The sequence below is a fragment of the Mobula birostris genome, chromosome 13 (assembly GCF_030028105.1).
Source record: "Mobula birostris isolate sMobBir1 chromosome 13, sMobBir1.hap1, whole genome shotgun sequence".
Lineage (NCBI taxonomy): Eukaryota > Metazoa > Chordata > Chondrichthyes > Myliobatiformes > Myliobatidae > Mobula > Mobula birostris.
Window position 1 is genome coordinate 111,624,368 of NC_092382.1, and position 23,163 is coordinate 111,647,530.

The 23,163-nt window shown below is 53.7% G+C and overlaps 1 protein-coding gene across 3 annotated transcripts in view; it reads right to left on the minus strand.

The window, feature by feature from the left end:
- Nucleotides 1-23,163, minus strand: part of LOC140207356 (alpha-2-macroglobulin-like) — a 127,795-nt gene that overhangs the window by 63,491 nt on the left and 41,141 nt on the right. The window contains exons 13-14 of one of the 3 annotated variants that reach the window (XM_072275908.1): nucleotides 1,878-2,037; nucleotides 641-866 (exon numbers count right to left, since the gene is read on the minus strand). In XM_072275908.1, coding sequence (XP_072132009.1) covers nucleotides 641-866; nucleotides 1,878-2,037 — 386 coding nt within the window. Of the gene's footprint in view, nucleotides 1-640; nucleotides 867-1,877; nucleotides 2,038-12,659; nucleotides 12,832-14,154; nucleotides 14,327-23,163 lie in introns of all 3 variants that reach the window. The other 2 variants (XM_072275906.1, XM_072275907.1) reach the window with 2 other exon arrangements.

Here is a 23,163-nt window from a genome sequence, read left to right on the forward strand (position 1 = left end):
ACGAGGGAATGGTGTGGGAGGGGGTGAGGAGGGAACGGTGTGGGAGGGGGTGAGGAGGGAACGGTGTGGGAGGAAGAGGAGGGAATGGTGTAGGAGGGGTAAAGGAGGGAACGGTGTTGGAGGGGGTGAGGAGGAAACAGTATTGGGGGTGAGGAGGGAACACTAAGGGAGGGGGCGAGGAGGGAACGTTGTGGGAGGGAGTGAGGAGGGAACACTGTGGGAAGGGGTGAGGAGGGAACGGTGTGGGAGGGGGTGAGAAGGGAACACTGTGGGAGGGGGTGACGAGGGAACGGTGTGGGAGGGAGTGAGGAGGGAACGGTGCGGGGGGGTGATGAGGGAACGGTGCGGGGGGGTGATGAGGGAACGGTGCGGGGGGGTGATGAGGGAATGGTGTGGGGGGGTGATGAGGGAACGGTGTGGGAGAGGGTGAAGAGGGAACACTATGGGAGGGGGTGAGGAGGGAACGGTGTGGGAGGGAGAGGAGGGAACGGTGTGGGAGGGGGTGAGGAGGGAATGCTGTGGGAGAATAGGGTACTACCGGCCGAGGGAGCATCTGGCACTCCGTCTGTTGTGGGGCTGTCTGGGAGTCGAGTCCATGAGGGTCTCGGGTATGGGGGAAATCCCACCGCTAACCCCTTACCTTGAGGCTGTCCGACATGTAATTGAAGACCTTGGCTTTGAGGGAGAAGCCCTCGGTCCTGACCACAGAGTAGGGCAGCACGAGGTCCACGAAGAAAGGCTTAAAGGTGATCAGAGACGCTGTCTGCGACAGCCCGAAGCCCGCGTCCCCGCTGCAGAACGCGCTTCCCTTCCACTCGGTGATGGCGTCAGGGACCGTAACGTCGAGGTGGGCCTGTCCGGTGGAACTGTGCACAGTGCATATGGATGTGTTGGTGAGATAGAGGCCACTCTGTCCATCCACCGTCTGCCCTCCCACGCAGGTCAGATTCCCAGCGAGCGAGGGCCCTGTAATTTGTATCGACAGGAAACCGCGCTCGGCACAAAACACGCCCCACTGTCTGTGAATGTGTGACCCTCCCTCCTCTACACCCCCCGTTATCTCTGAGACACCCCCACCCCACCCCTCTTCCGCACCATCTCCAGGTCAACCTCCCACACCTCCGCCTCCTCACGTCTCCATCATCCCTCCCTCTCCTACACCTCTCCCCATCTCCGTCACCCCGTCCCTCCCCTACACCCCTCCCCGTCTCCGTCAGCCCCTCCTTCCCCTACTCCCCTCCCTGTCTCCCTCACTCCCTCCCTCCCCTACACCTCTCCCCATCTCCGTCACCCTGTCCCTCCCCTACACCCCTCCCCGTCTCCGTCAGCCCCTCCCTCCCCTACTCCCCTCCCTGTCTCCCTCACTCCCTCCCTCCCCTACACCTCTCCCCGTCTCCGTCACCCCGTCCCTCCCTTACACCCCTCCCCGTCTCCGTCACCCCCTCCCTCCCCTACACCCCTCCCACCCCGTTTCCGTCACCCCCTCCCTCCCCTACACCCCTCCCCGTCTCCGTCACCCCCTCCCTCCCCTACACCCCCTCCCAGTCTCCCTCACTCCCTCCCTCCCCTACACCCCTCCCCATCTCCGTCACCCCGTCCCTCCCTTACACCCCTCCCCGTCTCTGTCACCCCCTCCCTCCCCTACGTCCCTCCCCTATCCCCTCCCTGACTCCAACAACGTTTCCTGCCTGCCTTTCCAGTCCGTGCACTCCTCTGCGTCTCTGCAAACAACAGCCCCTGCCCCCACGGGACACTCGAAGTGGTTTCGAGACCCTCTACCTCGTTGGGAGTTGTTTTCCCCAGGATTCCAGTGAGCGGGCACTGGATCCCAGGCACCATTCCCAGGTTGGGGGGTTGTGTGGGGGCGGGGTCCCTACCTGACTGGGACCAGATCCCAGATCCAGGTCTCTGGGAAGTATTCCCGGACCTTCTCTTCAGGGGGACTTGCTCCTGTCCAGAGCCGAGCGACTGTCATAGGAACGGAAGCCCGCTGAGTTCCGAGAACTCCCATGCCTAATGCCTCTGGTACAGGGACTCCTGTAACATGAAATATTTGGAATGAAATCTTTGCCCCCTCCATGGGGTGGCTATGGGGAGGACAAAAGTCTGGGGGTGGGGGCAGAGTCTCAGTGGGGTGAGGTGCATTTGCAGAGCTGTGCAGTGGTGTCAGATGCCTCAGGGAGTGCTCGTCTCTGTAATCCCATCGACCCCCTGCCCTGGCATCAGCAGCTCTCCCCAAGTCTGTAGCACCCCGCAGGACCTTAAACCTTCCCCATATCCAACCACACCACTTCCCGTCTCTATATTACCCCTCAGGACACAACACCTCTCCCATAATCTGTCATGGTCAGGTCCGTGAAGTCCATATTCCAGTTCACGGTCCGGTCCATTGATCCTTATTCCAGGTTTTCTGGTTTCCCCTTGTTCTGTTGAGTGCCTGATTGAAGCACATGATTCTCATTTTGGGCTGGCAACATAAACAGCTCCTGGGTTCACCTGCTGGACTGTTCCCTTCACCTTCTGCCTTGCCTGCAACCTCGGCCTGAAGACCTGCCTGCAACCTTGCCTGTATTGTTGTCAATTTCTACCGCTAGAACAAGACTGGAGCCTTGCTGTGTCTAGATAAGAGCTGTCTTTTGTTGTTTGGAACCGTCTCTGCGTCCATGCCTTCGCTAGGTAGGTCTGGCCATTTGCTGCTACTCTGTGTTGAGAATTGTCTCTGTGTCGGGAATTGTCTCTGTGTCCACACCTTCACTAGGTAGGTCTGGCTGTTTGCCGCTAGCTAGTGTTGGGAACTGTCTGTTGGTGTTCAGCATTCTGTGTATGAGTCCCAGCCCTACGTTCTGTTCCCAAGGAGGGGTCCCAGCTCTGCATTCCTGCCTCTCCCTCGACCAAGGCTCAGCTTCGTCTTCTCGTCCTGTCCAGGAGTCCCTTGTCCTGTCCAAGCCAAGGCTTTGTATTCTCGTCCTGTCCATGTGCCTAATCCTGTGCAGGACTTCCGCGTCCTGTTCTGTAGCCACGTCCCTAGTCCTGAGTCATAGCCTAGACCCAGGTTCCAGTTACGAGTCAAGACTCAGGTTCCAAGTCCCAACCAAGACCCAGGTTCTGGGCCCTTGTCCAGACTCTGGTTTTGGAGTTCTGTGTTCCTAGTCCAGGCTCCTCATTCCTAGTTCCCTGTCCGGGTTCCGGGTGTCTTGTCCATGTCCTAGCCCAGGCCCTGCATTCTAGTCTCATCCAGGGCCTGTGTCAATGTCCAGCGTCCTTTCTTCCCCACTTCCCTTGTTTGCTTGACACTCCGAGTCCTGTTCCTAGTACTTCAGTGTCTGAGTCTTGCATTTGGGTCTGCCATCAGCGCGCCCTCCCCCCCTTATGACAGTATCTGTCACCCCTCCAAACACTACACCACGTCTCATCTCTGTCACCTGCTCTGGACCCAAAGCATAAGCCAGGAAAACAGAGCCCAGAGATCCTGACATTGTACTGGGAAAGGTAGTCTCAGGGATCAGATACTGTACTTGGATAGACAGGGACTGATTAAGGATAGTCAGCATGACTCCGTGCAAGATAAGACATGTCCAAACAGAGTTTTTCGAGGATGTTACCAGGAAAGGGGATGAAGGCAAGGCAGAGGATGTTGCCTACATGGACTTCAGCAAGGGATTTAACAAGGTCCCGCATGGGACGCTGGTCAGGAATGTTTAGTCGCTCGGCAGTCAGGATGAGGCAGTAAATTGGCTTTGTGGCAGAAGCCAGAGACTGGCAGTAGGTGGTAACTCACAAGACAGATACATTCCAAATAAGGAGAAATTTTCAAAGGGAAGAAGGACACTACCATGGCTGACAAGTGAACTCAGAGCCAAAGTAAAAGCAAAAGAGAGGGAATCCAAGGAGCCAAAGCTCGTGGGAAGCTTTTAAAAACTTGCAGAAGGTCATCAGGAAGGAAAAGATGAATTATGAAAGGAAGCTGGGGACTAATATCGAAGAAGATACTAAAAGCTTTTTTTAAGTACATAAAGGGTAAAACAGAGTCGAGGGTTGATATAGGACCAATAGAAAATGACGCTGGAGATATTGTAATGAGAGACGCAGAGATGGCAGAGGAACTGAATGAGTATTTTGCATCAGTCTTCACAGTGGAAGATGTCTGCAGTATACCGGACATTCAAGAGTGTCAGAGAAGTGAAGTTTGTGCAGTGAAAATTACGACTGAGAAGGTGCTCAGGAAGCTTAATGGTCTGAGGGTGGATAAATCTCCTGGACCTGATGGAATGCACCCTTGGGTTCTGAAGGAAGTAGCTGGAGAGATTGCGGAGGCATTAATGATAATCTTTCAAGAATCGATAGATTCTGGCATTATCACGGATGACTGGAAAATTCCAAATGTTACTCCACTATTTAAGAAGGGTGGAAGACAGCAGAAAGGAAACTATAGACCTGTTAGCCTGACATCAGTGGTTGGGAAGTTGTTGGAATCAATTGCTAGGGATGAGATTAAGGAGTACCTGGAGGCACATGACAAGACAGGCCAAAGTCAGCATGGTTTCCTGAAAGGGAAATCCTGCCTGACAAACCTACTGCAATTCTTCAAGGAAATTACAAGCAGGGTAGACAAAGCAGATGCAGTAGACGTTGTGTACATCGATTTTCAGAAGGCCTTTGGCAAGGTGCCGCACAAGAGGCTACTTAGCAAGATAGGAGTGGGAGAGCATTTTGGAGATAGGGATCGCAATTCTATCTCCTTTACCACAGCATTGGAGAGGGATAGGAACAGATAAGTTAGGAAAGTGTTTAATTGGAATAAGGGGAAATATGAGGCTATCAGGCAGCAACTTTGAAGCATAAATTGAGAGCAGATTGTCTCAGAGAAATGTGAGAATGTAACTAAACACATTGATGTAGGTAGAGCCATAGATGCAGTGTATCTGGATTTCAGCAAGGCATTTGATAAGGTACCCCATGCAAAGCTTATTGAGAAAGTAAGGAGGCATGGGATCCAAGGGGACATTGCTTTGTGTATCCAGAACTGGCTTGCCCACCGAAGGCAAAGAGTGGTTATAGACGGGTCTTGGAGTACTGCGCTCAGTTCTTCTCACCTCACTACAGGAAGGTATATATGATGATGAGAGGCATTGATTGTGTGGATAGTCAGAGGATAGCACGAGAGGGCACAGTTTTAAGGTGCTTGGAAGTAGGTACAGGGCCTTTGTGGCTAAAGGGATCAGGGGGTATGGAGAGAAGGCAGGTATAGGGTTCTGAGTTGGATGATCAGCCATGATCATACTGAATGGCGGTGCAGGCTCGAAGGGCCGAAGATGTTAAGGGTAAGTTTTTTTACGCAGAGAGTGGTGAGTGCTTGGAATAGTATGGCGGTTATGGTGATGGAGGCAGATACGATAGGGTCTTTTAAGAGACTCCTGTATAGGTACATAGAGCTTGGACAAATAGAGAGTTATGGGTAACCCTAAAGTAAGGACATGTTCAGCACAGCTTTGTGGGCCAAAGGGCCTGTATTGTGCTGTAGGCTTTCTGTTCTATGGAATTACAGGGAAGTTACTAGCATGGGTGTAGCACTGGCTGGTCGGCAGAAAACAGAGAGTGGGAATAAAGGGATCCTATTCTGGCTGGCTGCTGGTTACTAGTGGAGTTCCACAGGGGTCGGTATTGGGACCGCTGTTTTTTACGATGTATGCCAATGATTTGGACTACGGTATTAATGGATTTGTGGCTAAGTTTGCTGATGATACAAAGATAGGTGGAGGAGCGGGTAGTGTTGAGGAAACAGAGAGCCTGTGGAGAGACTTAGGTAGCTTAGAGATTGAGCAAAGAAGTGGCAAATGAAATATAATATTGGAAAGTGTATGGTCATGCACTTTGGTGGAAAAAATAAACAGGCAGACTATGACTTAGGTGGGAAGAGAATTCAAAATGAAGAGATGCAAAGGGATTTGGGAGTCTTTGTGCAGGATACCCGAAAGTTTAACTTCCAGATTGTGAAGAAGGCGAATACAATGTTGGCATTCATTTCCAGAGGTATAGAATATAAGAGCCGGGATGTGATGTTGAGGCTCTATAAGGCACCTGTGAGACCACACTTGGAGTATTGTGTGCAGTTTTGGGCTCCTTATTTTAGAAAGGATGTACTGACATTGGAGAGGGTTCAGAAGATTCACGAGAATGGGGGGGCGGGATATCATAGAAACATTCCGAATGTTAAAAGGCCTGCACAAATTCGATATGGCAAAGTTATTTCCCATGGTAGGAGAGTCTTGTCACGGTCCTGATCGGTTATTCCCTGGGTCCCTGTAAATTTACTTTGTGTCACGATCAGGACCGTTGACTCCTTGTTTTCCTTAATTCATTGTTACCCCATGTTTCTCGGGCTCTGTAATTAAAGGCACTCGAGTCTCTGCTGAACGAGCAGTATTTAGTGTCGGGCTTACAGCTACTCGCTGCTAGATCGTCATCAGTCGTCACCGGAGCAAGTGCGAGAAAGTCACCCTGCCGGAACGGGCCAAGTGACATCGCCGGAGCTACTCCAGTCTTCTCCCCGAAGCGAGTGCTGGTCAGTCGCCTCTCCTCACCGGAGCCAGTCTGTTAAGTTACCTTGCCTGATCGAGCCGCTAGGCTACCTCGCCGGAGCGGGTCTGTCCAGTTAACCCGCCGGAGTGAGACTAGAGCTGCTGTCTGTAGTTCCTGGGCCACGTCAAGGGCTTGCCACTACTTGGAGCCATTTCGTGTCAAAGTATGAACAGTCTACCGTTGTGTCGTACCATCTCCTCGTGTCCTCGTCTCCGCTGAGTAGGTCCGGCCGTTTGCCGCTACTCTGAGTTGGGAAATCCTGTCTCTGTGTTCAGCGTCCTCTGTCTAAAAGAAGACACCCGGCTCTGTCCTGTGTCCGAGGAGAGTCGAGTCCCGGCTCAGTGTCCTGTGTCCGAGGAGAGTCGACTCCCAGCTCGGTGTCCTGTGTCCGAGGAGAGTTGAGTCCCGGCTCGGTGTCCTGTGTCCGAGGAGAGTCCAGTCCCGGCTCGGTGTCCTGTGTCCTGTGTCCGAGGAGAGTCGAGTCCCGGCTCGGTGTCCTGTGTCCTGTATCCGAGGAGAGTCGAATCCCAGCTCGGTATCCTGTGTCCTGTGTCCGAGGAGAGTCGAGTCCCGGCTCGGTGTCCTGTGTCCGAGGAGAGTCGAGTCCCGGCTCGGTGTCCTGTGTCCTGTGTCCGAGGAGAGTCGAGTCCTGGCACTGTCCTGTGTCCGAGGAGAGTGGAGTGCCGGCTCGGTGTCCTGTGTCCTGTGTCCGAGGAGAGTTGAGTCCCAGCTCGGTGTCCTGTGTCCGAGGAGAGTTGAGTCCCGGCTCTGTCCTACGTCCGAGGAGAGTCGAGTCCCGGCTCGGTGTCCTGTGTCCTGTGTCCGAGGAGAGTCGGCTCCCGGCTCGGTGTCCTGTGTCCGAGGGAGTCGAGTCCCGGCTCAGTGTCCTGTGTCCGAGGAGAGTCGAGTCCCGGCTCGGTGTCCTGTGTCCGAGGAGAGTCGAGTCCCGGCTCGGTGTCCTGTGTCTTGTGTCCGAGGAGAGTCGAGTCCCGGCTCGGTGTCCTGTGTCCGAGGAGAGTCGAGTCCCGGCTCAGTGTCCTGTGTCCTGTGTCCGAGGAGAGTCGAGTCCTGGCACTGTCCTGTGTCCGAGGAGAGTGGAGTGCCGGCTCGGTGTCCTGTGTCCTGTGTCCGAGGAGAGTCGAGTCCCGGCTCGGTGTCCTGTGTCCTGTGTCCGAGGAGAGTGGAGTGCCGGCTCGGTGTCCTGTGTCCTGTGTCCGAGGAGAGTTGAGTCCCAGCTCGGTGTCCTGTGTCCTGTGTCTGAGGAGAGACGAGTCCCGGCTCGGTGTCCTGTGTCCGAGGAGAGTCGAGTCCCGGCTCGATGTCCTGTGTCCGGGGAGAGTGGAGTCCTGGCTTGGCGCCCTGTGTCCTGTGTCCGAGGGGAGTCGAGTCCCGGCCCTCTGTCCTGTGTCCGAGGAGAGTCGAGTCCCGGCCCTCTGTCCTGTGTCCGAGGAGAGTCGAGTCCCGGCCCTCTGTCCTGTGTCCGAGGAGAGTCGAGTCCCGGCTCGGTGTCCTGTATCCGAGGAGAGTGGAGTGCCAGCTCGGTGTCCCGTGTCCGAGGAGGGTCGAGTCCCAGCTCTGTTCTGTGTGCTGTGTCCGAGGAGGATCGAGTCCCGGCTCGGTGTCCTGTGTCCTGTGTCCGAGGAGAGTGGAGTGACGGCTCGGTGTCCTGTGTCTGAGGAGAGTGGAGTCCCGGCTCGGTGTCCTGTGTCCGAGGAGAGTGGAGTCCCGGCTCAGTGTCCTGTGTCCGAGGAGAGTCGAGTCCCGGCTCGGTGTCCTGTGTCCGAGGAGAGTCGAGTCCTGCCTCGGCGCCCTGTATCCTGTGTCCGAGGGGAGTCGAGTCCCGGCTCGGTGTCCTGTGTCCGAGGAGAGTCAAGTCCCGGCCCTCTGTCCTGTGTCCGAGGAGAGTTGAGTCCCGGCTCGGTGTCCTGTGTCCGAGGAGAGTGGAGTGCCAGCTCGGTGTCCCGTGTCCGAGGAGAGTCGAGTCCCGGCTCGGTGTCCTGTGTCCTGTGTCCGAGAAGAGTGGAGTGACGGCTCGGTGTCCTGTGTCCTGTGTCCGAGGAGAGTGGAGTCCCGGCTCGGTGTCCTGTGTCCTGTGTCCTGTGTCCTGTGTCCGAGGAGAGTTGAGTCCCAGCTCGGTGTCCTGTGTCCTGTGTCTGAGGAGAGACGAGTCCTGGCTCAGTGTCCTGTGTCCGAGGAGAGTCGAGTCCCGGCCCTGTCCTACGTCCGAGGAGAGTCGAGTCCCGGCTCGGTGTCCTGTGTCCTGTGTCCGAGGAGAGTCGGCTCCCGGCTCGGTGTCCTGTGTCCGAGGGAGTCAAGTCCCGGCTCGGTGTCCTGTGTCCTGTGTCCGAGGAGAGTCGAATCCCGGCTCGGTGTCCTGTGCCCGAGGAGAGTCGAGTCCCAGCTTCGTGTCCTGTGTCCGAGGAGAGTCGAGTCCCAGCTCGGTGCCCTGTGTCCTGCGTCCGAGGAGAGTTGAGTCCTGGCTCAGTGTCCTGTGTCCGAGGAGAGTCGAGTCCCAGTTCAGTGTCCTGTGTCCGAGGAGGGTCGAGTCCCAGCTCTGCTCTGTGTGCTGTGTCCGAGGAGGGTCAAGTCCCGGCTCGGTGCCCGGTGTCCTGTGCCCGAGGAGAGTGGAGTGCCAGCTCGGTGTCCTGTGTCCTGTGTCCGAGGAGAGTCGAGTCCCGGCTCGGTGTCCTGTGTCCGAGGAGAGTCGAGTCCCAGCTTTGTGTCCTGTGTCCTGTGTCCGAGGAGAGTCGAGTCCCAGCTCGGTGTCCTGTGCCCGAGGAGAGTCGAGTCCCAGCTTTGTGTCCTGTGTCCGAGGAGAGTCGAGTCCCAGCTTTGTGTCCTGTGTCCTGTGCCCGAGGAGGGTCGAGTCCCGGCTCGGTGTCCTGCATCCGAGGAGAGTCGAGTCCCAGCTCGGTGTCCGGTGTCCTGTGTCCTGTGCCCGAGGAGAGTCGAGTCCCAGCTCGGTGTCCTGTGCCCGAGGAGAGTCGAGTCCCAGCTTCGTGTCCTGTGTCCGAGGAGAGTCGAGTCCCAGCTCGGTGTCATGTGTCCTGTGTCCGAGGAGAGTCGAGTCCCAGCTCGGTGTCCGGTATCCTGTGTCCTGTGTCCGAGGAGAGTTGAGTCCCGGCTCGGTGTCCTGTGCCCGAGGAGAGTCGAGTCCCAGCTTCGTGTCCTGTGTCCGAGGAGAGTCGAGTCCCAGCTCGGTGCCCTGTGTCCTGTGTCCGAGGAGAGTCGAGTCCCGGCTCAGTGTCCTGTGTCCGAGGAGAGTCGAGTCCCAGCTCGGTGTCCTGTGTCCGAGGAGAGTCGAGTCCCAGCTCGGTGTCCTGTGTCCTGTGTCCGAGGAGAGTCGAGTCCCAGCTCGGTGTCCGATGTCCTGTGTCCTGTGCCCGAGGAGAGTCGAGTCCCGGCTCGGTGTCCTGTGCCCGAGGAGAGTCGAGTCCCAGCTCAGTGTCCTGTGTCCAAAGAGAGTCGAGTCCCGGCCCTGTGTCCTGTGTCCTGTGTCCGAGGAGAGTCGAGTCCCAGCTCAGTGTCCTACGTCCGAGGAGAGTCGAGTCCCGGCTCGGTGTCCTGTGTCCGAGGAGAGTCGAGTCCCGGCTCGGTGTCCTGTGTCCGAGGAGAGTCGAGTCCCGGCTCGGTGTCCTGTGTCCAAGGAGGGTCGAGTCCCAGCCCTGTTCTGTGTCCTGTGTCCGAGGAGGGTCAAGTCCCGGCTCGGTGTTCTGTGTCCTGTGTCCAAGGAGGGTCGAGTCCCGGCTCTGTTCTGTGTCCTGAGTCTGAGAAAGGTGCAGGTTTCTGATGTTCCGAGTTCCAAGTCCAAGTCTGAGTCTAGCCGTGCTTATTCCGGTTTCTGCGTTGCTCACTCTGTGATCTCCCTCTGAACAATCCTTGCTTCCCTGCTTTCCTAGTCACGATTAATAAACTCTCTTCTTGTTAACGCTACAAAACGTGTTTGTCCTGCTGTTGGGTCCACCCCAATGCTCCGCACCTGTGACAATTGGCTGGCTGACAGAAAACAAAGGGTAGCAATTAACGGGTCCCTTTCGGAATGGCAGGCAGTGACCAGTGGGGTACCGCAGGGTTCAGTGCTGGGACCGCAGCTGTTTAATATATATTAGTGATTTAGATGAGGGAATTAAAAGTAACATTAGCAAATTTGCAAATGACACAAAGCTGGGTGGCAGTGTGAAATGTGAGGAGGATGTTATGAGAATGCAGGGTGACTTGGACAGGCTGGGTGAGTGGGCAGATGTAGTTTAATGTGGATAAATGTGAGGTTATCCGCTTTGGTGGTAAGAACAGGAAGGCAGATTATTGTCTAAATGGAGTCAAGTTAGGAAAAGGGGAAGCACAACGAGATCTAGGTGTTCTTGTACATCAGTCACTGAAAGCAAGCATGCAAGTACAGCAGGCAGTGAAGAAAGCTAATGGCATTTTGGCCTTCATAACAAGGGGAATTGAGTATAAGAGCAAAGAGGTCCTTCTGCAGCTGTACAGGGCCCTGGTGGGACCACACCTGGAGTACTGTATGCAGTTTTGGTCTCCAAATTTGAGGAAGGACATTCTTGCTATTGAGGGAATGCAGCATAGGTTCACAAGGTAAATTCCCGGGATAGCGGGACTGTCATATGTCGAAAGATTGGAGCGACTGGGCTTGTATACTCTGGAATTTAGAAGGCTGAGAGAGGATCTTATTGAAACATGTAAGATTATTAAGGGATTGGACACGCTGCAGGCAGGAAGCATGTTCCGGCTGATGGGTGAGTCCAGAACCAGAGGCCACAGTTTAAGAATTAGGGGTAGGCCATTTAGAACGGAGTTGAGGAAAAACTTTTTCACCCAGAGAGTGGTGGATAGATGGAATGCTCTGCCCCAGAAGGCTGTGAAGGCCAAGTCTCTGGATGCTTTCAAAAAAGAGATGGATAGAGCTCTTAAAGATAGTGGAATCAGAGGTTATGGGGAGAAGGCAGGAACTGGATACTGATTGTGGGTGATCAGCCAGGATCACAGTGAATGGCGGTGCTGGCTCGAAGGGCCGAATGGCCTACTCCTGCACCTATTGTCTATTGTCTATTGACAAGTCTAGGATAAGAGGGCAGGATGATCTTTTAGAACTGAGATGGGGAGAAATTACTTTAGTCAGAGGGTGGTAAATCTGTGGAATTTGTTGCAACAAGCAGCCATGGAGGCCAAGTCATTGGGAGTATTTAAGGCAGAGATAGATAGGTTCCTGGTTAGCCAGGGTATCAAAGGATATGGGGTGATGGTGGGGAAATGAGGATGACTGATAGGATTGGCTCAGCCCATTATTGAATGGCGGAGCAGACTCGATGGGCCGAATGGCCCACTTCTGCTCCTATATCTTATGATCTTGTATGCCCCTTCACCCTTCCCGGTTTCCATCACTCCCTCCTTCCCCTACGCCCCTCCCCATCTCCGTCACCCATTCCCTCTACTACACCCCTCCCCATCTCTGTCAGCCCATCCCTCCTCTACACCTCATCCTGTCTCCGTCACCCTCTCCCTCCCTGTCTCCGTCACTCTCTCCCTCCCCTACACTCCTCTCCATCACCGTCACCCCCTCCCTCCCCATCTCTGTCACCCCCTCCCTCCCCTACACCCCTCCCCGTCTCTGTCATCCCCTCCCTCCCCTACACCCCTCCCCGTCTCTGTCATCCCCTCCCTCCCCTACACCCCTCCCCGTCGCTGTCATCCCCTCCCTCCCCTACACCCCTCCCTGTCTCCGTCACCCCCTCCCTCCCCTACACCCCTCCCCGTCTCCGTCACCCCCTCCCTCCCATACGCCCCTCCCCGTCTCGGTCACCCCCTCCCTCATCTGCTTCCTCCCCTACACTCACTTTCTCCGTCACCCCCATCCTCTCCTCTCGGACGATGCAGTCTCTCTGAAGCTCAGATCTTCCCCTCCCTTCTGGACCCTACGCCCCGCTTTTCCTCTCCGCCAGGTCCCCACAGAGATCCCTTTCTGTGACAGAGACCAGTGTCCTGTTGGGACCTTCGATGGTGCGGAGACCTTCCATCTCATGGGAGGTCTTTTCCCTGGGGTTCCAGCGAGTTCGGGAAGGTCCTACCTGACGGGCAGCAGCTCCCAGATCCATGTCTCCGGGAAGTATTCCCGGACCTTTTCTTCAGGGAGACGTGCTCCTTGCCCAGGGCTGTAGGCAGTGACCATCACAGCACCCGGGGGTGCTGGTACAGGTGCGCTGAAATGTAGCATTGGGGACATTTCCCGCATTTCAAAACCTGCAACGTGAAATACCTCGTGAAACATTTGGGCTGGCCGGAGGTTGAGGCTCCGACGGGCTCCAAGAGCTCGTGAATGGGAAGATCCCACAGACTGGGTGGTGCAGGGTTCCACAGCTGAGGGCACGCTGTCCTACGTCACCCCAACCCTCCGTCTCTGTAAGCCCTCTCCTTATGGCATTGACAACCCTGCCCGGCTCTTTAAACCCCCTCTGGGCAGAAATTCTCTCCCTTCCAGCCATTACAGCCAAGAGCTCCCTGTCTCTATAACGCCCCAAACACCTCTCCGTCTCCGCCATCCCCTCCTGCCCCTACATTCCTGCCAGCGTCTGTAAACCGCACCCCCCCACCCCCCAGCCGATACAGCCGACCCCACGTCTCAAACCTGCACTCGTCCTCAGACCCAGTGGAAGACAAGTTCCAAATGGCAGAGACACTTAAATCGCCCTTGGCCACCGGTAATGTGCCGGAGGATTGGACGATGTTGTTGAAGAAAGTCTCCAAGTATAACCAGGGGACTATAGTCCAGCGAGACTGACATCAGCAGTGGGAAAGTTATCGGAAGCTGTCCTGATGGACCTGGATTGACAGGGACTGCTTAGGGGAGGTCAGCAAGGTAGATCATGCCTAACCAACCGTACGGGCTATTTCCAGGGAAGTTGATGGATCAAGGCAGTGGATGTTGTCCACATGGACTTCAGCAAGAGATTGGACACGGTCCCACACGGGAGGCTGGTCAGGAATGTTCTGTCGCTCAGCAGTAAAATGGATTGGACATTGGATTTGTGGCAGAAACCAGAGGGTGTCAGTAGATCGTAACCCACTACTGGCCCCTACATCTCATCCCTGCCACCCCCTCCCTCCCCTACACCCCTCCCAGTCTCCGTCACCCCCTCCCTCCCCTGCACCCCTCCCCATCTCCGTCACCCCCTCCCTCCCCGTCTCTGTCATCCCTCCACCCCTCCCCATCTCCATCACCCCCTCCCTCCCCTGCACCCCTCCCCATCTCCATGATGTCCTCCAGCCCCAACACCCTTCTATCCACTTCTATGTCTCTGCGGACCCCCCCCTTTCCTCCCTGTATGAACCTCACTCACTCTGTACCTCAGATCTCCCCCTCCCCTCTGGACCCTACACCCCCCTGTTACTCTGCCAGCTCTCCACAGTGATCTCTTTCTGTGACAGACGCTCCCCAGACCCGGGTCCCAGTGGGACCTTCGATGGCGCGGAGACCCTCTGCCTCATGGGGAGACGTTTCCCCGGAACCTCAGCGAGCGAACTCTCGGATCCCGGGTCCCATCTCCAGGTCGGTGGGGTCCCTACCTGAGGGGGACCAGGTCCCAGATCCAGGTCTCTGGGAAATATTCCCGGACCTTTTCCTCGGGGAGATGCGTCCCAGGCTCACGAGGCAAGGGACTGGCCGGCTTACGCACTGCGAGTTTGAAATAAACAGGTCTTGGCCCTCTTTGTCGATCAGTTACATGGGTTCGAAAGCCTGCAATATTAAACACTGAGTGAAAGGTTTGGGGTGGCCCTGGGAGGGTCAAATTCTGAGAGTCAACTGGGCTCAAAAGATTGTGAATGGGAAGGTCCCTCATACTGGGTACTGTGGGGTTCCAACAGCTTCGGGAGTGTTGTTCCCTCACCTCTCCTTGACTCCAACACTACCTCACTCGCCCCTCCCCTCACCCTCCCGTCTCCGTCACCCCTCCCTGCCCCTACACCACTTCAAATCTGCGTCGCCACCGCCGGCCGCTGAAACCCCTCCACATCTCTGCAACCTGCTTCAGCTGCTAATCCTAAGGGCCTGTGCAGATAGGCCGAGACCAAAGGGAGAAAGCTAATCCTCTGGGAGATCAGAACCGTCTTCTGTGCTTGGAGCTGGCAGGGATGGGGGTGTGGGGATTGCAGGTGGGGGGGGATCTTAAATGGAATATTTTCATCGGCATTCAAGCAGGAGGAGGACACGGCCTATAGAAGTGAGGCGTGGAATGGGCTGCCGGCAACAGTGGTGGAGACGAATACGATAGGGTCTTTTAAGAGACTTTTGGATAGGTACATGGAGCTTAGAAAAATAGAGGGCTGTGGGTAACCCTAGTAATTTCTAAGGTGGGGACATGTTTGGCACAACTTTGTGGGCCGAAAGGCCTGTATTGTGCTGTAGGTTTTCTATGTTTCTAAATGGTATGAGGCTATGGACTGTATTACAGAGGAGGAGGAGGTGCTCTCTGTCTTCAGGTAAGTTAGGGCGGATAAATCCCCAGGACCAGACAGGAAATTCCCTCGGACTCTGTGGGAGACGCTGAGGGGGTGGGGGGGAGGTGCCCGAGTAGAGATTCTTATATCACCCTTAGCGACAGGAGACGAGCCAGAGGACTGGGAGATCGCCAATGTTGTTCTGTTGTTTAACAGAGACCATAGGTATCAGCCCAACAACTATAGGCCAGTGAGCCTGACCCCAGCAGGCACTGGAAAGTATTCTACTGCACTGGACTGGATAGACAGGGATTGATTGGGGATGGCTTTCCGCATGGTAGGCCGTGCCCAGCCTCAGAGTTTTTCAAGGACGTTACCAGGAAAGTGAATGAAGACAAGGCAGTGGATGTTGCCTACGTGGACTTTAGCAAGGGATCAGACAAGGGAGACTGGTCAGGAAGGCTCTGTCGCTCAGCAGTCAGGACGAGGCAGTGAAATGGATCGGACATTGGCTTTGTGGCAGAAACCAGAGAGTGGCAGTATTGGCCCCTACAGCACTCCCTCGTCCCCATCACCCACTCCCTCCCCGACACCCCTCCCTATCTCCATCGCATCTTCCCTCCCCATACCCCTCCCCGTCTCTGTCACTACCGCCCTTCCCTACGCTCCTCCATCCTCTGCACCCCTCCCTTTCTCCATCACTCTCTCCCTGCCACACCCCTCCCCGTCTTCATCACCCCCACCCTCCCCAGCCCTTCTCCTGTGATCTTCAAGGCCCCTCTGACTCTCACTCACTCTGTACCTCAGATCTCCCCCTCCCCTCTGGACCCTACACCCCACCGTTACTCTGCCAGGTCCCCACAGCGATCTCTCTCCATGACAGACGCTCCCCAGACCCGGGTCCCGGTGGGACTTTCGATGGTGCGGAGACCCTCTGCCTCATGGAGAGACGTTTCCCCGGGACCCCAGCGAGCGAACTCTCGGATCCCGGGTCCCATCTCCAGGTCAGGGGGGTCCCTACCTGATGGGGACCAGATCCCAGATCCAGGTCTCTGGGAAATACTCCCGGACCTTTTCTTCAGTGAGACTTGCTCCAAGCCAGGGACTTGGGGGTGAGACGGACATGGGTGAACTATGTAGGACATCCAAGGGATGTCCCGGTCATCCCAGATCGCCAGCAACAAGCCTGTTCATTGTTAAGCCTGGAATACCAGATCCTGCAATGAAAAGCTCTGGGTGTGCCCCGGGAAGGGGGACGTCAGAGGGTTTCAAGGTTTCAAAGGTACATTTAACGTCAGAGAAATGTATAGGTCGAGTGGTCTCAAGAGATTGTGAATGGGAAGTTTGCTCAAACCGGGTGCTGAGGTGTTCCCACAGCTCAGGGAGCCCTGTTCCAACAGCCCCCCTACAATATCCTGGGGAAGCAGCCAGAAGTCATGTACAGTACATATTGCCACCAACGACGAAGGAAGGGAAAGGGAGGAGGTCCTGAAGAAAGAATATAGGGAGTTAGGAAGGAAGTTGAGAAGCAGGACCTTAAAGGTAGTGATCTCGGGATTACTGCCTGTGCCGTGTAACAGTGAGGATAGGAATAGAATGAGGTGGCAGATAAATGCGTGGCTGAAGGATTGGAGTAGAGGGCAGGGAATCAGATTTCTGAATAATTGGGGCAGGAGAGACCTGTACAAAAAGGGACGGGTTCCACTTGAATCGGAGGAGGACCAATATTCTCTCGGGCAGGCTGTTGGGAGTGGTTTAAACTAATATGGCAGGGGGATGGGGACCAGGATGATGGAGCTGAGGGTGAGCCAGCAGGTTCACAAGTAGATGATGAATGTAAGGAAGGACAAGCCAATGGTTGGGTACAAATGCAGACAGAGCAAAGAGTTAGATTGTATCAGAGGCAAAATTCAAAAGGGCGAAGGATACAGGACTGAAGGCGCTGTATTTAAATGTGCGTAGCATTTGGAATAAGGTGGACAAACTTGTGGCACAATCAGAGATTGGTCGTTATGACGTTGTGGACATCGCACTGAATCGTGGCTGAAAGAAGGCTATAGTTGGGAGTTTAGCATCAAAGGATATACTTTGTGTTGAGAGGAGAGTCACTTTGTGGGTGGAGATAAGAAAGTGCAAGGATAAAAAAGAACATTGTAGGAATCATATGTAGGCCTCCAAATAGTAGCCAAGATCTGGGGTTGGGATTGCAGAGGGAGCTGGAAAAGGCATGTAATAAGGGTAATGACACAATTGTATTGAGAAGGACTCCAACATGCAAGGGGATTGGGAAAATCAGGTTGGTGTTGGATCGCAAGAGAGGGAATTTGTTGAATGCCTACGAGATGGCTTTTTCGAGCAGCTTGAGCCTACCCGGGAAAAGGCTATCTTAGATTGGGTGTTGTGTAATAACTCCAATTTTATTCGGGAGCTTAACGTAAAGGAACCCTTAGGAGGCAGTGATCACAATATGATTGAAATCATACCGCTATTTGAGAGGGAGAAGCAAAACTCACATGTATCAGTAACGCAATGGAATAAAGGGAATTAGAGGCATGAGAGATGAGCTAACCCAACACACATCAAAGTTGCTGGTGAACGCAGCAGGCCAAGTAGAATCTCTAGGAAGAGGTACAGTCAATGTTTCAGGCCGAGACCATTCGTCTGGACTCACCCAGGTGGATTGGGGGGGGATACTGGCAGGGACGATGGCTGAGCACATATGGCTGAAGCTTCTGGGAATAGTTCACAAGACACAGGATAGATATGTCCCACAGAAGCAGGGGCAGGCAACTGTGGCGATAAACGAAGTTAAAGACTGCATAAAAGCCAAGGAAAGGGCAGATAAGGTAGCAAAAGTGAGTGGGAAGTTGGATGATTGACAAGTTTTTAAAATCCAACAAAAGGCAACTAAAAAAGTTGTAAGAAGGGAAAAGATGAAATATGAGGACAAACAAGCCAATAATATAAAGCAGGATACCGAAAGTTTTTCCAGTTATAGTAAGAGTAAAAGGGAGGTGAGAGTTGATATTGGACCACTGGAAAATGATGCTGGTGAGGTAGTGATGGGGGACATAGAAATGGCAGATGAACTTAATGGGTACTTTGCTTCAGTCTTCATTGTGGAAGACACTAGCAGTGTGCCAGAGGTCCGTGAGTGTCAGGGAGCAGGAATGAGTGCTATTGCTATTACAAAGGAAAAAGTGCCAAGCAAACTCAAAGGTCTTAAGGTGGGTAAGTCAGCTGGACCAGATGGACTACGTCCCAGAGTCCTGAGAGAGGTTGCTGAAGAGATAACGGATGCATTGGTCTTGATCTTTCAAGAATCACTTGGTTCTGGCATGGTCCCAGAAGACTGGAAATTTGCAAGTATCACTCCACTCTTTAAGAAGGGAGAAAGGCAAAAGAAAGGAAATTATAGGCCAGGTAGCCTAACCTCAGTGGTTGGGAAAGTGTTGGAGTCTATTATTAAGGATGAGGTTTCAAGGTACTTGGAGACTAATGATAAAATGAGTCAAAGTCAGCATGGTTTCTGTAAAGGGAAATCTTGCCTGATAAATCTGTTAAGAGTTCTTCAAGGAAGTAACAAGCAGGGTGAACAGAGGAGAAGCAGTGGATGTCATTTACTTGGATTTTAAGAAGGCATTTGTTAAGGTGCCACCCATGAGGCTGCTTAGCAAAATAAAATCCTTTGCTGTTACAGGAAAGATACTGGCATGGATAGTGGAATGGTTGAGAGGCAGGGGGCAGTTAGTGGGAATAAAAGGGGCTTTTTCGGGTTGGCTGCCAGTGACCAGTGGTGTTCCTCAGGGGTCAGTATTGGGACCGCCACTTTTTACATTGTTAATGATTTAGATAATGGAATTGATGGCTCTGTGGCAAAGTTTGCGGATGATACGAGGATAGGTGGAGGGGTAGGTAGTGCTGAGGAAGCAATGCGATTGCAGCAGGACTTAGACAAGTCGGAAGAATGGACAATAAAGTGGCAGATAGAATACAGTGTTGGGAAATGTATGATAATGCATTTTGGTAAAAGGAACAATAGTGCGGACTATTATCTAAATGGGGATCAAACATCAGAGGTGCAGAGGGACTTGGGAGTCCTCGTGCAAGACTCCCAGAAGGTTAATTTAGAGGTCGAGTCTGTGGTAAAGAAGGCAAATGCAATGTTGGCATTTATTGTAAGAGGAATAGAATATAAATGCAAGGAGATAATGCTGAGCATTTATAAGACACCCTAGTCAGGCTGCATTTGGAGTGCTGTCAACAGTTTCGGGCCCCATAGCTCAGAATGGACGTGTTGTCATTGGAGAGATTCCAGAGGAGGTTCATGAGGATGATTCCAGGAATGAAGGGGTTAACATAGAACCACAGAACCAGGGGACACTACAGCTCAGAAAACAGGCCATTCGGCCCTTCTAGTCTGTGCAAAAACATTATTCTGCTAGTCCCATTGACCTGCATCCAGTCCATAACCCTCCAGACCTCTCCCATCCATGTACCTATCTAATTTATTCTTAAAACTTAAGAGTGAGCTGGCATTTACCACATCAGATGGCAGCTCGATCCACACTCCCACCACTCTCTGAGTGAAGAAGTTCCCCCTAACGTTCCCCCTAAACCTTTCCCCTTTCACCCTAAAGCCAGGTCCTCTCGTATTTATCTCTCTAAACCTAAGTGGAAAGAGCTTATTCACATTTACTCTGTCTATACCCCTCATAATTTTGTAAACCTTTATCAAATCTCCCCTCATTCTTCTACATCCCAAGGAATAAAGTCCTAACCTGTTCAATCTTTCCTTGTAACTCAACTCCTGAAGACCCAGCAATATCCTAGTAAATCCTCTCTGCACTCTTTCAATCTTATCACTATCCTTGCTATAGTTAGGTGACACAATACGCCAAATTTGGCCTCACCAATGTTTTACACAACCTCCCCATAACATCCCAACTCCTCAACTCAATACTTTGATTTATGAATGCCAGGATGCCAAAAGCCTTCTTTACAACCCTGTCTACCTGTGACGCCACTTTCAGGGACTCCCAGATCTCTTTGTTCCTCCGCACTCCTCAGTGCCCTACCATTTACAGTGTATGTCCTATCTTGATTTGTCCTTCCAAAATGCAACACCTCACACTTGTCTGCATTAAATTCCATCTGCCGTTTTCTGGCCCATTTTTCCAGTTGGTCCAGATCCCTCTGCAAGCTTTGAAAGCTTTCCTCACTGTCCACAAATGAGGAGCATTTGGTGGCTTTGGGCCTGTACTCACTGGAATTCAGAAGAATGCGGGAAGGATCTCATTGAAACCTATCGAATGTTAGAACATAGAACATAGACCATAGTCCAACACAGTTCAGGCCCTTCAGCCCACAATGTTGTGCCGACCTTTGAACCCTGTCTCCCATATAACCCCCCACCTTAAATTCCTCCATATACCTGTCTAGTAGTCTCTTAAACTTCACTAGTGTATCTGCCTCCACCACTGACTCAGGCAGTGTATTCCACGCACCAACCACTCTCTGAGTAAAAAACCTCCCTCTAATATCCCCCTTGAACTTCCCACTCATTACCTTAAAGCCATGTCCTCTTGTATTGAGCAGTGGTGCTCTGGGGAAGAGGCGCTGGCTGTCCACTCTATCTATTCCTCTTAATATCTTGTATACCTCTATCATGTCTCCTCTCATCCTCCTTCTCTCCAGAGACTAAAGCCCTAGCTCCCTTAATCTCTGATCATAATGCATACTCTCTAAACCAGGCAGCATCCTGGTAAGTCTCCTCTGTACCCTTTCCAATGCTTCCACATCCTTCCTATAGTGAGGTGACCAGAACTGGACACAGTACTCCAAGTGTGGCCTAACCAGAGTTTTATAGAGCTGCATCATTACATCACGACTCTTAACACTATCCCTCAACTTATGAAAGCTAACACCCCATAATCTTTCTTAACTACCCTATCTACCTGTGAGGCAACTTTCAGGGATCTGTGGACATGTACCCCCAGAGCCCTCTGCTCCTCCACACTTCCAATTATCCTGCCATTTACTCTGCCTTGGAGTTTGTCCTTCCAAAGTGTACCACCTCACACTTCTCCGGGTTGAACTCCATCTGCCACCTCTCAGTCCACTTTTCCATCTTATCAATGTCTCTCTGCAATCTTTGACAATCTTCTACACTATCCACACCACCAACCTTTCTGTCATCTGCAAATTTGCCAACCCACCCTTCAACCCCCATATCCAGGTCGTTAATAAAATCACGAGAAGTAGAGGACCCAGAACCGATCCTTGTGGGACACCACTAGTCACAACCCTCCAATCTGAATGTACTCCCTCCACCACCACCCTCTGCCTTCTGCTGGCAAGCCAATTCTGAATCCACCTGGCCAAACTTCCCTGAATCCCATGCCTTCTGACTTTCTGACTAAGCCTACCGTGTGAAACTTTGTCAAAGGTTGAAAAGACTAGATAGAGTGGACGTGGAGAGGATGTTTCCTATGGTGGGGGTATCCAGAACTAGAAGGCACAGCCTCAAAATTGAGGGGTGACCCATTAGAACAGAGGTAAGGAGGAATTTTTTTTAGCCAGAGAGTATTAAATCTGGGGAATGCTCTGTCACAGACTGTGGTGGGTATTTAAGGTGCAAGGTGAATGTTTCCTGATTGGTCAAGGCATCAAAGGATACAATGAGAAGGCAGATGTATGGGGTTGTGTGGGATCCGGGATCAGCCATGATGGAATGGCGGAGAAGACTTGATGGGCTGAATGGCCTAATTCTGATCCAATGTCTTATCGTCTAATGGAATCTATAAACACATCTACACCTTTGGCAGACAGCCCACACCATCTCTCTCTGCAAACCCCCACATTTCCTGACGGCCATCCCTCGCTGTCCCTGTCACCTCCTCCCTCCCCTACATCCTTCCTGTCTCCGTCAGCTCCTCCCTCCCCGTCTCCGTCACCCTCTCCCTCCCCTACACCCCCTCCCCGTCTGTCACCCCCTCCCTCCCCTACACCCTTCCCTGTCTCTGTCACTCCCTCCCTCCCCTACATTCCTCCCTGTCTCCGTCACCCTCTCCCTCCCCTACACCCTTCCCTGTCTCTGTCACTCCCTCCCTCCCCTACACTCCTCCCCGTCTCCCTCACCCCCTCCCTCCCCTACACCCCTCCACGTCTCCGTCACCCCCTCCCTGCCCTACACCCCTCCCCGTCCCCGTCAACCCCTCCCTCCCCTACACCCCTCCCCGTCACTTCCTTCCTCCCCTACACCCCTCCCTATCTCCATCACCCCCTCCCTCCCCTACACCCCCTCCCCATCTCCGTCACCCCCTCCCTTCCCTACACCCCTTCTTGTCCCGGTCACCCGCTCCCTCCCCTACACCCCTCCCTATCCCTGTCACCCGTTCCCTCCCCGATTCCGTCAGCTCCTTCCTCCCCATCTGTCAACCCCTCCCCGTCTCCATCACCCCCTCCCTTCCACTACACCCCTCCCCGTCTCCGTCACCCCCACCCTTTCCATCACATCCTCCCTTCCCTGCACCCTCCCTGTCTGCACGACGTTCTACAGTCCACTTCTATGTCTCTGTGACCCCCCCTTCCTCCCCTCTGACCCTCACTCATTCTGTACCTCAGATCTCCCCCTCCCCTCTGGACCCTACCCCCCGCCCCCCCCCCCGTTACTCTGCCAGCTCTCCACAGCGATCTCTCTCTGTCACAGACGCTCCCCAGACCCGGGTCCCAGTGGGACCTTGGATGGCGCGGAGACCCTCTGCCTCATGGGGAGACGTTTTCCCGGGATCCCAGCGAGCGAACTCTCAGATCCTGGGTTCCATCTCCAGGTCGGCGGGGTCCCTACCTGAGGGGGACCAGGTCCCAGATCCAGGTCTCTGGGAAATATTCCCGGACCTTTTCTTCAGTGAGACTTGCTCCTGCCTGGGGGCCAGAACTTTCGACATAATCTTCCACAACATCTTTATAGTTGAAATATTCATAATCGAGCTCCCAGTCCAGCTGGTCTGTAACTGGAATAGCCATAGTGAAAATCTGGGCGGGGCCGCGAAGGGAGGTGAGGCTGAGTACAGGGCGACGGTAGGAAACTTTGTCACATGGTGTGAGCAGAATTATCTGCAGCTTAATGTGAAA